Source organism: Papaver somniferum, chromosome 3 (genome assembly GCF_003573695.1).
Source record: "Papaver somniferum cultivar HN1 chromosome 3, ASM357369v1, whole genome shotgun sequence".
NCBI lineage: Eukaryota > Viridiplantae > Streptophyta > Magnoliopsida > Ranunculales > Papaveraceae > Papaver > Papaver somniferum.
The window spans coordinates 153,190,657-153,206,762 of NC_039360.1; the positions used below are offsets into that span (position 1 = coordinate 153,190,657).

At 35.8% G+C, this 16,106-nt stretch overlaps 3 protein-coding genes and 1 long non-coding RNA gene across 12 annotated transcripts; 2 read left to right on the top strand and 2 right to left on the bottom strand.

The window, feature by feature from the left end:
* Positions 1-417: 417 nt before the first annotated feature.
* Positions 418-3,758, top strand: LOC113357702. Of its 4 annotated transcripts, XR_003363846.1 has the most exons (7): positions 418-730; positions 1,009-1,157; positions 1,393-1,464; positions 2,153-2,260; positions 2,913-2,930; positions 3,131-3,239; positions 3,367-3,758. It is a non-coding gene; the product is annotated as an uncharacterized LOC113357702 (long non-coding RNA). The 4 variants fall into 4 exon arrangements; XR_003363847.1 differs by lacking the exon at positions 3,131-3,239; XR_003363845.1 differs by lacking the exon at positions 2,913-2,930.
* Positions 3,759-4,217: 459 nt separating this feature from the next.
* On the top strand, positions 4,218-8,756 carry LOC113357703 (folate transporter 1, chloroplastic-like). Of its 6 annotated transcripts, none has more exons than XM_026601142.1 (10): positions 4,218-4,398; positions 5,824-5,978; positions 6,067-6,220; positions 6,319-6,412; positions 6,499-6,592; positions 6,772-6,863; positions 7,059-7,166; positions 7,607-7,678; positions 8,253-8,320; positions 8,416-8,756. In XM_026601142.1, exons 2-10 carry the CDS (start codon positions 5,855-5,857, stop codon positions 8,546-8,548), a joined length of 939 nt encoding a protein of 312 aa, XP_026456927.1. In that variant the 5' UTR covers positions 4,218-4,398; positions 5,824-5,854; the 3' UTR covers positions 8,549-8,756. The 6 variants fall into 6 exon arrangements, with proteins under 6 accessions (XP_026456927.1, XP_026456928.1, XP_026456929.1 ...); XM_026601143.1 differs by having other exon boundaries at positions 6,772-6,845; positions 7,056-7,166; XM_026601144.1 differs by having other exon boundaries at positions 4,219-4,398; positions 6,772-6,845.
* On the bottom strand, positions 5,020-5,715 carry LOC113360125. The gene has a single exon (XM_026603668.1). The coding sequence runs from the start codon at positions 5,713-5,715 to the stop codon at positions 5,020-5,022; it is 696 nt and encodes a 231-aa protein (XP_026459453.1).
* A 760-nt stretch (positions 8,757-9,516) lies between the features above and the next one.
* LOC113357704 (ubiquitin-conjugating enzyme 15-like) lies at positions 9,517-11,999 on the bottom strand. Its single transcript, XM_026601148.1, has 6 exons — positions 11,924-11,999; positions 11,671-11,777; positions 11,423-11,525; positions 11,257-11,320; positions 10,099-10,187; positions 9,517-9,995 (listed from the first exon to the last, which is right to left on the bottom strand). Exons 1-6 carry the CDS (start codon positions 11,951-11,953, stop codon positions 9,900-9,902), a joined length of 489 nt encoding a protein of 162 aa, XP_026456933.1. The 5' UTR covers positions 11,954-11,999; the 3' UTR covers positions 9,517-9,899.
* Positions 12,000-16,106: the final 4,107 nt, after the last annotated feature.

The window sequence follows — 16,106 nt, forward strand, 5'->3', positions numbered from 1 at the left end:
ATTCTGTTTTACTTAACCTAAAATCACAATTATTTTGTGATTTTGTACTGAAAATAGGAAATAATAATTACACAAACCCATATCTACTCGATATCTCAGATTAAATCTAAGTAAATCTAGGTCCGAAGAGGAAAGAAAAAAGAAGGAAAAAACTTTGTTTAGGAAAACCGGTGGAAAGAAGCAGATTGGTACCTTGTTAGCGGCCATTGTATATACAATTTGAGGCCGAAATACTGGCTCCAGAATAAAAGTTAGGCCAAAAACTTGAATTCTAGAGCTCCTGATCCCGGACCAATAAGAATAAAGGGTTTCAATTAAATATCTGCCTTTTGAACACTCACGCCTGGGTAGGTGATGAGTACCTTCCAAAAATAATAAAAAGAAATTATTTTCGCTTTTTTTCTCCGTCTTTTCCCATAACCCTAACTTTTCCATCTTCTCTTCCGCTTCCTCCGACAGCCGTCACCACCTCATGCTTCACCACCATTTTCTTTTGATGATCATCTCCTGATTCAGTGATACTGAGAAGAACCATTTAGTTTATATGCGTTTTAGATTCTTTTTTCTTGGCTCTGTATTAAGAAAATTTTGATTGATTGATGAAGGTACTGACAATTTTAATTGTTTAATGAAGGTGTTACTGCTGATAGCGGAGAATGGAGATTATGATGTAGCTATTCGTGATTGTTGAGGACTCATTATTTGAGATCGAAGATCAATAAAGTCCAAGGTAGAATCAATCTGAGAAATCCTAGGTTTTATGCTGGATAAACTTTTTGCATTTCTTAATTCGAGTTTTTACAACCCATTCGAGTTTTTACTACCCAATTGATGGTTTTGTTCAATGGTTTATCTTATGGGATCATAATCTTTATTTAGTTATATTTTAGATTTGTTGTAATGTTCAGTTCTAACAAGTTCCTTTTTAGTAAACTTTGGTTGTTACTCTGATTCATTATGTATTCTGAAGTCTATTGTTGATGTTTTATTCTATAATTCTTCTTGCAGCAATCTTCTGAAGAGGACATTCAAATAAAGGGCTAGATCTGTTGATGCACATGAGGTTGTGCTGTTTTTCTACCTGGTAGAATTGGTTAGTATCCACTTCAGTGGTCCCCCTGAATGAATTCCCAAAATTTTCTCAATATATAATTCAGGTATTAATGATTTTCTTGATTGCATCCTATAATGAACTAAAATAGGTGTAACTGGTTTATTGCGTATTTTTATTTTGAAGTTCAAAAAGAAATAACATCCAAACACTGCATTGCGTAAGTGTTAGGAATTTATCTCCATTATTTTGATATTTGGTCTATACAGATAAGTGCTACTCCAGTAGTTTCTCAATAAGAAAATGTATGGGCTTACTTAGTCTGATCTGTTTGTATTCAGGAGCAATGTAGTGAAAGAAAATCCATCCCGAAAATGGAGTTGTCGCATCAAGATCGTATCTCAATTTCCCAGGTATTAAACTTGGTTGTGTATTACGTGGTTATATGAGAAAATGTATGGGCTTATTTAAGAACAGTATTACGTGGTTATGTGAGAACAATTGCCGCTTAATCATACTTCTTATTTAGGTCATATAACCAATCACAACAATCTCATGGTTGTTTGGAGAAATGATTACAAATTTTCAGTGCTATTTTCCATCAAATAGGAGGTACACCACAAAGAGTGTGGGTCCTGTGGGGGTGTTCGCGGATCATTTTGGGACAAACCCTTGCTTATTGACTTTTATAGGTTAGCATCATTTGTAGATAATGATTTTACAGAAAGGTCTTATAATATATTCTATGAGGCCTAAAAATCTAAAGAAAGTTAACTGTATATAAAGCTTATGAACCGGAGGGTACTTTACTTCGAAGAAGTGAAGCAGGAACGGACAAGAGGAGGAAGAGGAGGAGTTCTATGGGTTAGCTAATGTGACGAAACACTTACTTGAATTCATATTCTACTTCTCATAAGCCTTAATCTTTTTCTCAATATACAAAATTCAAATCTTCCTCATAACACCTTACTTTTTATCTAATATGCAGAATCCTAATTTTTGTGTGATTACTGCCTCTTTTCCTTTCCCAAGTATACTACTGCCTCTATACAATTTAATTAATCAGGTCTACTTTTGTTCGTTTGTGTATGTGTGTTGCAGAAATTAATGTTGGTTGTTGGTCATGATAAAACACTTTGTTAATCAAATAGATTATCATGGTGGAGGGCTTGTAGAAGTTTTTTGGTCAGATACTAATTATCTTTTATGGTAAGTTCATAAATTTTCTGATTTAGTCTTCCGTTAATTAGTTTTCTGATATATATTGCCCGTATATGTGGGATTACCAGCTGCATATTATATATTGTGGATAAGTGCGGAGCCAGCTGAATTTTCAGCTGATCGCTTTTCCCGTCTCACTACTAAGTACTAACCTTCCCATCCGTGAATATATATTTACCATCTTTAATTTGAACATCCTTTGATAGTAAAAAAATTCCTCCTCATTGCTGTCATCCGTTGGTAGATTCAAAACCAATATTGATTTTACTATTAAATTTAGGTTCACCCTTTAGTAACTCAAACTGCAAACGGCTTCCCGTCTCTCTTCTAGGAGAGACGCGGCATACTCGACTTTTAGAGGATACATAGCATCTTTAAGTTGTCGTCTTCCTTTGAATATATCCGTTAGTGGCGATACATGCATACAGAAAACATACATATAGGTTGTCGAACCTTGCAAGCAAGGAGGTCAGGGCAACCAAAAAGTCGGTGTCCATCTTGAGCCATTAATCACGGTCATCATTCGTACTCATAGTGATGGCAGTGTTGGTGAAAATAATAACTATGAAGCTGGTGCTCCAAATTTGGCTGCTTATGAGCTGAGTGATCTTTATTTTATTTTATTTTATTTTTATTGCAGGGATAAGCCTTATGTCAGGTAAATATATCTTTTTCAATCATTTCTGTATTACTACCAACTAGATGATCATATACATGTTAACTGTTCACTACATAGCCAAGTGGTTACGATACTTGACTATGTTGTTGCAAGTTACATCCCAGATCCACAACTTGAAAGTAAGAATATTTTGTTTTCTTGAATATGACATATTATCCATTCTTGCGATCAAATTGTAGGACTAAAAAATGGCACGCTTGATTTATGGTAACAAATTAAAAAATTTAATACATCTAGAGCAGTGGCACCAGGACTTCACAATGCATCTTTCTTCATTATTTATATCAGGTGAAAATTACAAAGTAAAAACATATCCAGACAAAAATATTTAAGAGTTCTTCGCTCATGTTCTTTTGAGAAGTCACAAACTGAATTGGAAAAACTGAGTGTTTCTTTTTTTTTTTGGTTTTTTCAGCGGCGGTGGTGGTCGAGGTGGTTATGGTGATACTGGGGACATCATGCTACAAACAACATCAAAGATGGAGGATGTGGGTAGGAAAGACATCAACAACAGGGATGCCCTTTGCAGTGTGTACTATAGAATCTGTATACACTTTGCTGCCAAGCTCATATACTAAGAAGCAACTGTGCAAACATTGATATAGAAGGTCACGAAAATATCCATGTAGTCACAAAATGTTGAATTCAGTTACTTTGAATTGCAACACTTAATTGAAAGAGCTTAATGAGTTATGTAGCATTCTTGATGCCAATACCTTTGTATTTTTGAAAGAGAAGATTATATTGAAAAGGGGGGAAAATAGAGTAACAATTTACAGAGAAAGGAGAATCAAAAACTTACGATCATCACATTGGTAAAACTGACTCCCACTGAATTTTTTTTTTTTGATTCACATTAACATGGAATGTGTCTTCCTGTAAACTATGTCAGTTGTCAACTTCAAAAACTGAAGATTGGCAAAAGATTTGGCCTTTTGTCTATATGGGGTTCTATTTGATGTGCTAATACTCTGATCTCTACATTTTTATCTAATATAGCTGGGACCAAATTTTTCGCCCCAGTCATTTAAGTTGCAGCTACAGCTATACGAGCTGCTAATACTCAGCAAAATCTATGGAAGTAGTAGATGCTACATTTTGACACAATATGGTAGACCCATCTCTACATTTTCAGCACAAAATAATAATGTAGAGAAAATTATCTAGCTCATTAATTTATCCCCGTGCAACGCACGGGCAAGATACTAGTACTTAAAAAAAAATGAAAAAGGAAAAGAAACACATGCACTTGCACACATCCAATAATTCACCCAAAGGCCCAGCCGTTATTTCCGCCCCGAATGAAATTTTCGCATAAAAATTGAAAAGTTCAAACCACAAAAAGACTTTCTGTTAGAAATTTGAATTACAAGTTTCAGTCCTACCAAGTTCTTCAGCGACACATCATTGGTCGGAAATAGAAGTTGATGATGATCTAATTTACAAGGTATGATGGTGTTTTTTGATTTCTACTCTGATTGAATGATATTCAATTTGTAACCCTAATTTCTGGTAAAGGTATGATCTGATTTGATTTTGAGATGTGGGTGTGTTAATGATTTTGTGTATGTTACGAATAGATTATATATTTTTTAGTACTTTTCCATGTTTTGGAATTTCGAAGAAAGCATATTTACTTTCCGTATCTCATTTCTCGCTAATGAAGAATTATGTAGCTATCCTGTTTGATGATTTGCTTGTAGACTTAAAACAGTTTGTCAAGATTCACAGTTCAAGCTTAGCTTCTGCTTGGTGTTGGATTTGGACATTTAGCCCTAAGACTTGGATCTTGAAATGATTTGAACTTGGTTACAACTGTGATGGGGACTTGATGTTGATTGTGAAGAGGAATAGTATAATAAAACAACAAAAGATTCAGTTTGCAACGAACTTGATGTTTGTTATGCTAGTGCGAGTTATGCAAGAGCAAATGGAGTTGGTGTTTGTGTTGTTACTTTTACTGTTAGTAGACTTAGTTTTTGTTTGCTTTTGATGCACATAAGAGTTCTTGCATTTGTTTCTTCGTCTTTTTTTTTATTAGGAAAAGAGATTCATTGAATTATAAAAATTAGGAAACACTGTCTTCCTCTAGAGAGGATTTTAACCACATAGGAAAATCAGAATCAGCTGATAATACTAAATTATTTGAAGCATTGTAAGCTTCCTTGGCTAATAGATGAGCCGTTTTATTTGCTTCCCTTGGAACATAGCTACATTTCCAAGAGTTAAAAGAAGAAAGAAGAACTAAAATATCCTCAATAACTGAGCTCGTAGTCCACTTCACAGCCGTAGAAGCACCATTCAACGCTGCTATCACATTTGAGTTGTCACCCTCCAGATGTAGGTGATCAATATTATTTCCTTTTGCCCATATGACTTCCTGCAAAGCACCTAGAGCTTCAGCCTGCTCTTCATCAAAAGCTGTTAAGGGAATGCTTGCTGCACCTCCACATTCACCTGCAAAAGACCTCATTATTAGACCAAGACCACATTTATTACAATCCTTTTTGAAGCTTGCATCAAAATTAATTTTCATAAAAGGGTACATAGGAACAGTCCAGCTAACGTTCCTGTCTGTCCTGCCCTGTACATTCCGCCCATTAATAGACATTGAGGATAGACTGTTGTCCCAGTCAGAGATAAATTTCTTCTCCTGCAGGGACAGAGTTACAACAGGAATGCGAATATTATCAAATACTAGCTGGCACCTTGTCTTCCAAATATGCCAGAGTACTATTCCTGCAAGTTGAATGTTTTTCTGCATATGAGCATTTGTTTCTTCGTCGGTTACCCACCATGAGAGTGGTCATCTAGTAACTTCAATATATAGACTTTTCCAGTAATTCCGTTTTCTCGATCTCCCTCTCTGTAGAAGAACAAAAGATAGAGGGGAAAGTGAAACAATGTCTGGGATGAGTAAAAATCTAGGGCATTGGCAATGGGAAGAAGCAGCTTCTGGAGCCGTTGCTGGATTCACTACTGTTGCATCTCTTCATCCCCTTGATGTTGTTCGTACTAGGTTTCAAGGTATTCTCTACATCACCCTCTAAAACAGTCCTTTAATACAATATTTGCTTTCATTTTGATTAATCAATTGATATTTTTTGTTTATCAGTAAATGATGGAAGAGTTACCCATATTCCACTCTATAAGAACACTGTAAATGCTCTTCTCACTATTGGTCGAACCGAGGGCTTGAAGGGGCTTTATGCAGGTTTTCATCCAGCAGTTCTTGGGTCAACAGTTTCTTGGGGTTTGTATTTCTTCTTGTAAGTTTATACTTAAACTTGGGTTTTCTTTCGTTCTTTTTTTTTCTTCTTTCTTCGTTTTGGAGTGTTTGTTTAGTTGATCTTTTTCTATTCTGTAGCTACAATAGAGCTAAACAACGGTACTCTAAAGGTGGAAGTGAAAAACTGAGTGCCGGGTATCATCTTGTTTCTGCAGCTGAAGCTGGTGGTTTGGTAAAGGTTCCTCCTTATAATCAATTTCATTAGTTCAAGAACATATATGGTCGCCCTCCTGAATAATGTCATCTTTTTAACTTTAGGTATGTTTGTGCACGAATCCAATTTGGCTTGTTAAAACAAGATTACAACTTCAAACACCGCTTCATCAAACTAGGCCTTATTCCGGGTTTTATGGTTCGTTCTTATTCTTGTTTGTTAAAGTTGTTAAGTGGGTGTGTAGCATCTGTTCTGATCTTCAGTTATCTATTTATCTTTCAGTGTTGGAGCATGTTTTATTCTATCTGGTTTTTGTGACATTAAAGAGTCAATCCAGAAATTTATCAATTTTTTTTGGACATGTTTTGTGATATCAGATGCCTTAAGAACCATATTGAGAGAGGAAGGAGTGTCTGCCCTATATAAAGGGATGGGACCAGGGCTCTTGCTTGTAAGCTACTATTATTATGTAATTGTTCTTTATGATGAATTTTAGTTGATACGATCATTTCATGAAATTTGGCGTTTGTTATATTATATTCCCCTGCGGCGTTTAAAATTTGCAACTTGGTTTCAAGTTCTCCATTTTCTGTTCACAATTTGCAATAACACGAGTAGACTTATTAGCAAAATTACCTATCTTGGTGTGTGATTGCTTCAGCAGGTTTCTCATGGTGCTATTCAGTTCACTGTTTATGAGGAGCTCCGTAAACTTCTTCTTGGCTTTAAGGGTAAAGAAGGCAAAACCAACATCCCTGATGATAAATTATTGGTAAATCTTCTCGAAATAATATTTGCTGCTGCTACCCTCTGCTATTACTGTTAAATGATCCTGATCAGATAATTCAGTTTTGATTTTATTTTATGTCTATTAACGGCTTTGCCTAGTTATGTGTTTATATCTATGTAGTCATAGATTATGTTGGAAGTTTAACAGCACAAGAATTTGAAAGAAAAAACATCCATTTGCAGAAGTAGAAAATATCTTTTTAGTGCCTTACTGAGGAAAACTGCAAACTAAATCCTTTTGAGCAACTGCGAACAAATAGAAAGAACGACCATCCAATTTCTAACCCCGTAATTGGTGCAACTGGCTTTTATATGATGTTTTGTGAATTTGGATTCTGATATTCCGTAAAAATTCACTATGGTTCCTCTTGAAGTTCATCTGATTAAGGATAATAATATTGAAGTCCATTATTTGTTATGTAGAATTCAATTGATTACGTAATGCTAGGGGCATCTTCTAAAGTATCTGCTATGCTTCTGACGTATCCTTACCAGGCAGGCGGTCTTTTCTCATTTCTCAATATATACTTGTGTCTTTTGCTTTTGTCATCTTTATGTAGCCGACTGTAGTTTATCTGTTATTTTAGGTTATTAGAGCACGAATACAGGTAGGCAAGTTTGTTCCTTTCACAGTTTTGATGATTTGTATTGATTGTTATGAATGATCACTTTGTGGAATCCAGGAAAAGCTAAAACCATCACCAAGGTCTAAATCAATAATGTCTTCTTCAAAATGACTAGGAAGGAGTAAATGATTTACCGATCCTAGACATATAAACCCTTCATTCATGAGGTTAACTTGATCAAAGTCCCCAAAAAGAAAGGATATTTTGCCTTTTCTAAAAAATACTCCCTCAAGCCATTTTTTAAAGAAAACTGTAACCGAAAAACTAGTATCCCTCTTAGAGGCTTAAAAAAAACATGTGGCATTATTGGTCCGCCTTGAAAGAATTTGGGAAACCATGACCATGGCATTAGTCTAAAAGTCCTTTGCTCTGGAGACATCTATCCTCATTTAATGTCCTTTTGTTCTTGCAATTATTATAGCTGTGTCACTTGTCCTGTGCAGCAACGACCTGGTAACGATGGAACCCCAAAATACATGAGCAGCTGGCACGTTGTAAAGGATACTGTGCGGTAAGATTTTTGACGCCTTAGAAGGGCCATTGCCCCTAAGGACTGCTCCATCTTTCAGATTGGTTGTCTCAGGTTCTGCTTTCTTGCTTTTCCAGGTTTGAGGGGTTTCCTGGTTATTACAAAGGCATCACGTCAAATCTTCTAAAAAATGTCCCTGCCGCTTCAATAACATTTGTTGTGTACGAGAACGTCCTCAACATCTTTAAGCGTGCAAGAAGGAAAGATTGAGGTGTTTTCTGCTTCATTGGTTTGCCAAAATATTTTTAGCAGCATGTATACAATTCCTTTTAACAATGAAAGGAAACAGTTTATAGGGAAAGAAAGAATAAAATGTATATGGTTTATTCACTGGCTTTCTGCTAGTGATGTAGTACCTTGTAACTGCCGAAACCGCATTTGCAAAATGAAATTTTGATACAGACTCAGCCATGTATTACTATATTCTCTTCTTTCCTTGAGCACAAAATTAAAGCTGACAAAGTGACAACTGATGTTCATGCCAACATACTATGCAACAACACCACCAAATACTTCTATGCAACAGAGTGTTTGCAGAGGAATGGCAGAATTCCGCTGGGCGACTTCTTGGGCACTCTTGTTGGATAAAATGGTGACTGCCATTAACGATGAATCGATGATGACTTCAATGTTTGGTACGAGCTATATAATCTTTTGTGCGAAAAGATTCAAATCCTATGTCCTCGTCACCAGTCCACCTATATAAGCTATACTCGAGTACTGTAATTTTGGGTTCCTTCCATGGTTCAAGAACTTCCCATTTCCTAAACTTTCATAGCATTATAACCCAGTGCAACCAAGTCCGTTGCCTGATAGTAATTGAAGAAACAGTATCCTGACATATCAAAATTGTCCGCATAAACCTCTCTTCCTCGGTAATCCATAGTAGCAAAGATTATGGGGTACCCGAAGAAAATCAACGATCTCTATTCCCGGAGGAGCTATGAGAACGAGGACTGCCAAGTAGGGAGGAACTTTTTTTTAATCACTGTTATACTATCATATCTGGTGAAGGCCTTCTCTGCTCTCCCTGGTTCCCATAAGATTGTACAAAATTCCTCCATTGTTGGATTAGACTAAACATACTCTAGAGGCTTGTACAAAGTTCATCCATTGTCTTCTTTTTTTTCTTTCTCGTTACGTAATACTTTTGTTACTACTGGTAAAAATTAAAAGAAGAAGGGAAGGGATGGGATGGATTAATTACATCAACTAGAAAAGGAAACATTCACAGAGAATCAAATAGAAAAAAGCTCAAACTAAGGTGCTCAAATATCTTGACAAACTCTTAAACAACCCTGAACACCACCCATGCCATTTGTTCACACCAGCACATAATTGACACAAACAAAAACTCTCCTTTACAAATGCCAGATGCAATTCAAATCTGTAACAGTTTTCATAGAACTTCTGCTCTAGAACCCAACTGTGCAATCGGGCTCTGAGATGGTTGGTGGTGTTCTATAATCCCTCTTTACTTATATATTTTTTGTTTTCATTTTTCATTTAAGAAGCAGGCAGTATATCCACCTTCTTCGACCGACTCAACCTGTTCTACGTTTTACACTTTATCATCATGAAACCACCACCTTGTCTCCTTTGGAGATCTACCATTCTTGCAGTTCTTCACGTAGCGGTCATTATCTGCAGGTCGTTGCTGCACAAATTCGAAATCCAAGCAAACCAGTAAGAGACGGAATAAAAAGAGAAAGAAAGTAAGATCATAAGCTTTCAGAAATCTACTATCATTAGCGTTATACCTTTGCAGGTGAGCTTGAGAGCATAGAGAGAATACTTATACAGATGGAACTAACAGTCATGGCAGGGGACCATGAATCATACAAGATATCTACATAGAGAAAAAGAGTTTGAAGTGTCAGTTTAAAAGCATATCAGTTCAACTTCACTTCCAAGAAATTAAGATATCTCTTGCTTTGTCCTTCTTTTGCAAGAATCTTGTGAATTCCTTGTCAATTTATGTTTAGACTGGTTCTCACAAGTACTGGCTCATACTTGCCTGTTTCAACAATAAGGTGATCTATATACTGTTAATACTCATGAGAAGAAGTGAAATAGTGAATAACATTTGAGCAACACAGTTTTTGTAATCTCACAGACTACAACTACGTTAACCCATCTCTAAGTTTTTATGCCAAATTAAGTATAATATTTGATTCTTACTATAGACCTTCAGGAAAAGTTAACAAGGCCTCCCTACTTCAATAAAATTCTTGCATGCCCATGGAAAGAAATGTTTGATTTTCTTTCCACTTTGCTATCTCATAAATTTAGTGTTTCTTTTAATCCTTGCTGTATGAGGGTAAGGGAGTATTACTGTATTGTTTTCATCCTTCGTCATGTAGTGCAAAATTTGGAATGATGTCTCTGTCGCACATAAATATAAAATCAGCAATACCTCTGAAGAAGCTTGGATGACAAGTACTCAAATCAGTTTTCAAACAAGGGTTTTAACACCAGAAGAAAATAATTCAACGAAAATTTTATCAAATAGTAATTAGAACAAAAACACGCCAATGACGCCATGATTCGGGCAGGAAGATGCAAATAAGGACTAACCTCTACCGCAAATACAGTTGTCGTTACTTAATAGTTTTATTCAGTGAGTGAATTCATAGCAAAATTTTCTACTTTTACAACATTGAAGGTCCAATATTATTAGAATATTCATGTATAAAGACAGATGCAGAAACCAAAAGAGAGGATGAAAAATAAGAATATCCATTAACTATAAACTCATAGATTTTTAAACCTTGTCGTCCAGCTACTAAGCTTGCAAACAAAAAGCTAACCCCATTGTCTAACATTTCCCTTGAATAATTTTTCGCTCGGGAGGAGTCCTCAATCATTGACATTGCAATCAAAACAATTAAGATGGAAAGTAAATAGGAAAACTTTACCTAAACATATGTGGCCATTGCTGTAAATATGTGGATGTAGGGGAGCTGGATTTAAGAAAATAACCTGTCCAATCCAAAGAAGAATACGAAAACCATCAATCAAGTAAAAAAAAAACCTAGAAAACATAAACACAAAATCAATTATTGAAGTTGTTTTTTTGTTCACCTGTGGAGCTTCCATAGGGTAATGCTCAGGAAAATCAACTTGAAGTTGGTATACTTCATCAGTATATAAAGTTCCTTCAGCTCCATTCACTTCAATAACCCACCTATTTCATGAAAAAGAAAAACATTAATGATAAAATTGTACTACAAAAAAAAACAAAAACAATAATAATAATAATAATAAAGAAAAAGAGAAGCCTAGAAAATCAAAATTAGAGATGAACCCTATGTTGTTGTTAATTATTCAACCTTTGAAGATTATCAGAGACATTATGTGTGAACCCAAATGGAGGATTAAGTTGCCATTCTGCCAATTCTTTTTGAAGCCTACTGGAAGCGATCTTACTCAAAGCAGCCTATTACTCACGCACATAGTTTGAGAAAAAAAAACATATTAGATTTGGATGAAAACAAAAAATCAAGAAAAAGAGATCTAGAGGAACAAAAACTAGATAATTAGGGCATGATGATGATGATGATGATGATGATGATGATGATAAACCTTGCGAGAAGGAGCGGAAGAACTGGTCATACTTCCTCGACAAAGAAGAGACTAGAAAGAAAGAGAGAGAAGAAAGTTGACAAAGAAATAGAAAGGAGTAGGGGTGCACATACCCTACCCATATCCGCCAATCCTACCCTACCCACCAGTGTTTTAACCGTATCCTATCCTACCCACTATTTGGCGGGTAGGATAACGGATAAAGATTTTCTTAACCGCCGTTAGATGGGTAGGGTGACGGGTAACACTCGAAATTATCCTACCCGCCTATTTATCCTAGTTAGTTTGAATAATAGACTGTATGAGATTAATTAAGCCGGTTTCGGTAGCACGTAATATTAATCAAAAGTTTCATTGGATCATCATGACAGTTATTGGACTGAAAATGGCATTGGTTGGGCACGCAACTCGGAAGTTCCTGATCTGGATGATACTGTCATGGCATTTAGGCTTTTAAGGCTAAGTGGACGCAATGTCTCTTCAGGTAAAACTATATAACACAAGATGATAAGAATCTGCGAACTATTCGATTGATTTACTAGCAGATTATGTACTTACATATATATATTATTGTTTTACACAGATGTTTTTCGGTATTTTGAGAAAAATGGCGAGTTTTCATGTTTCTATGGACAATTAAAAAAAAACGGTTATACCCGCCACCCTACCCTACCCGACCCGTCAGAGAATGGGTTGGGTAGGATCTTACCCGTTTAATGGCGGGTAGGGTGGCGGGTAAATTTTTTCTTAACCGCCAGTAAACGGGTAGGGTGGCGGGTATAGGCCATATCCTACCCACCCTACCCGTTGTGCAGCCCTAGAAAGGAGAGATTAAGAGAGAAAACAAAAAGATTGAGAGCGTTGTATTAACGGAAGCTGTAAGACCGTCCTCCTCCTGGGAATTTACTCCGAAAAGTCAAAAACACCGATGCTGTGTCTGGTTGTAGAATTTTAAAGGTGAAATTTATGGATTCAGGGGATTTGGTAGAATTACGTTTCCCTTTGTATGTTTGGTTGCCCGAATCCTTGGAATCACGTTTTCTACGGGATTCAGTTTTCCAACAAATCCTCCATATGGAGTCCGATCCCTCGCCCTTAAGATTTGTTGGGAAACTTATCAAGGGATTTATTGACCCACTGTTTTTTAACTCTGAATCCCATATATATGCAATTTTAAGATTTGAGGGTGATGTCAAACGGTAGAAAGACTTTAATACAAGAAAACTCTATAAATCCTATGAATTTTAATTGAGTTACCAAATACACAAGAAATTTACATGAATCCCAGAATTTGTAATCCCATGATATTATAAATTCCTGAAAACGGTAAATTTTACAAACAAACCCACCATAAATTATTTTTTACCGGAAATTTTATTTCCACCGCATTTGCTAAGATTATACTACTAGTAACAAAGATGGACGGAGGGGTTTGGCGGGGTTGGCTCTAGTAGTGGGACTAGTCCAACTGGTTGGATTTGGGTAGGGGTTTGGGTCCGGGTTTAGCCTATCAAAATATAATGGGAAACTTAGGCTAAGGCCCAACCCATGGATAACCCATAATATGAGGCCCTTAATTAAAAGAAGTTTAAATTTAGGTCCCGAATTATTAAAAGACACTCATACTGATACCCTTGCATATATTGTCAAGCCCCAAATTAAATAAAATTTAAATTGAAGCCCAAAATTATTAAGTCTAGGCGCAAAATTATTAAAATATCGCGTGAATGTGTAAACAGAAGTTACACATGCATATGCCATGTGTATCCAGAAGTTACACATCGTTATGACATGTGTAATGCAAAGTTACATATAAAAAATAGACATAAAAAACACATACAAAAAATACATGTATTACTTTAATAGTCATTCATAATAATTTCTTAGCATGTGTAACTAGAAGTTACACACGCATCTGTCTAGTGTAATTGAGAGTTACATATGCATCTATCTTGTGTATTTGAGAGTTACGTGCATCTGTCTAGCCCAACAACCGCTACTAGCCACCACCACTTCCTCCTCATCCTCCTCCAAAACTTGCACCTCCACCACCACAAATAAGCCACCAACTTTTATGAAGTTATCTGCAACCTGAAGAATAACAAACAAACATATTTTATGAGATTAAAAGAAAGACATACAAAACAATGCATAATCACTTTCAAATGCATGTGACTAGTATAACTAGCAGTTACACATCCATAAAGCTTGTGTAACTGGCATGCGTAATTTTTTTGTTACAAGGTTTGTTCATTTTAGCATGTGTAATTAGAAGATACTCATGCATCTGTCTAGTGTAATTCAGAGTTACACATGCATCCTACTTGTGTAATTAGGAGTTACACAAGCATATAACATGTGTAACTAGATCATACTTGTGTAATGTGAATAAATGCGCAGTCTAGACATAAAATTTGAAACTAAAAACAACAAGAGAGGGATCTAAAAAGGTGTACCAGTAAGCAAAAAAATAAACTAAAAACAACAAGAGAGGGATCTAAAAAGGTGTACCAGTAAGCAAAGAAATGTCGTCTTCCCTGTCCCATTTTCACCAAGCATAACTACAATCTGAGGATCAACAAACTCTCCCTCCATGATATGAAGCTCAAATTTTCCTATCTGCAATACGAAGTTAACGTCGACAGATGAGGTCAATGCATGAACTATCACATCCTTGACAAGGTGGTTAAACAATAAAGACTTCAAACACAAATGTAAACGGGAAAATAAACAGTCCAATTAGAAGCTTCACCAATACTTTTCTCATACGTTAAGACAACTGAAAGTCCTAATGATTCAGCTAATCCAGGTTCTTCAATTATGACTTTAGTTAATGATATTTCATAGTTAAACAAGCATTTATAGGTATAATAGCAACTAAGTATCCTTCGTTTAAATCAAATATGACTTTTACTGAAATCGAATCTTAACTGTAGCATAAACTGAAATCAAATAATTACCTATGACGACTGTCACCACCACTTTCTAGCAAACGATCATCATGCATATAACATAGACTTTATATCCTATCCAATTAGCATGTGTATCTATAAGTTACACATATAATTAGCATGTGTAACTAGTAGCTACACATCTAATTAACATGTGTATATATAAGTTACACATATAATTAGCACATATAACTAGTAGCTATAAGTCCATTTATCTTGCCAAGTTATAACACTCTACAAATATGATCAAATCATGAACTGTACAATAAACATATAATGTATGTCGATGTATATAAGAAATCACAGACCTGCTCCGCAGAACGATACATGACATGACTATGCATTAAGATTCAGATCACCAGATTGGCCTCCAGCAATAAGCACGCAGTTCTGTACAGGAACTCCAGCATATTTCACACACTTTCCATAAGCAAGAACCTAGAATTAAGAAAAGATCCTTGAAGGCCAATAAATAAATAAAAAAGTGTTGCACATAACTCACTTTAAATATTTAAATATTCCAGTAGGTTTTCTCGCAGTTAGATATTCCAGTAAAGGACCATAATTTCTCAATGACATAAGAAAAAGCAGAGAAATAGAAAGAATGCTTTATCAGCTTACCATTTGTTTCTCAAATACATAGCCAAGATTGAGACCCTGTGATCTAGAAATGAGCTCATAGACATTCATTGTAACTGGCCTTTCTTCTCGCCTCTCGACAACAAGGTTTTTCCTGATTCCTGTTTTACAAAATGAAATACTTAACAAACAAATTTTAACTACTTACATTGTCTCTATAAATTGTCACATGTTTTCTCTTTGAATCTAATAATGTCAGGGACGAATGGGGATACATTACCCCAGTCTCACTGAAAAGAGCATCTACATCAACAAGAGCAACATCCTATGCTTCAAAGATGGGCGGCTTATATTCTTTCTTAAACCATTCATTCTCTATGACCTTGGAAATGGAAATCCTCTGTTACAACAAGTAAAATATAGGAATCATGGATCACCGCATACACATTGACAGTGCCCCTCAAAGAGATCATCTACATTAGGATGCACTTCTTCAGCTCAGAAAGCAGAATATAGAGTCAAGACAGAAGGACATATCACATACTGTCAAGGGATTTGGATCCAGGATATTCTTGATCAATTTTTTTGCATTTGGGGAGAACCAAGGAAGGCAAGTAAAATCGGCCTTGAAAATCTGCAATCACATAGGTTCG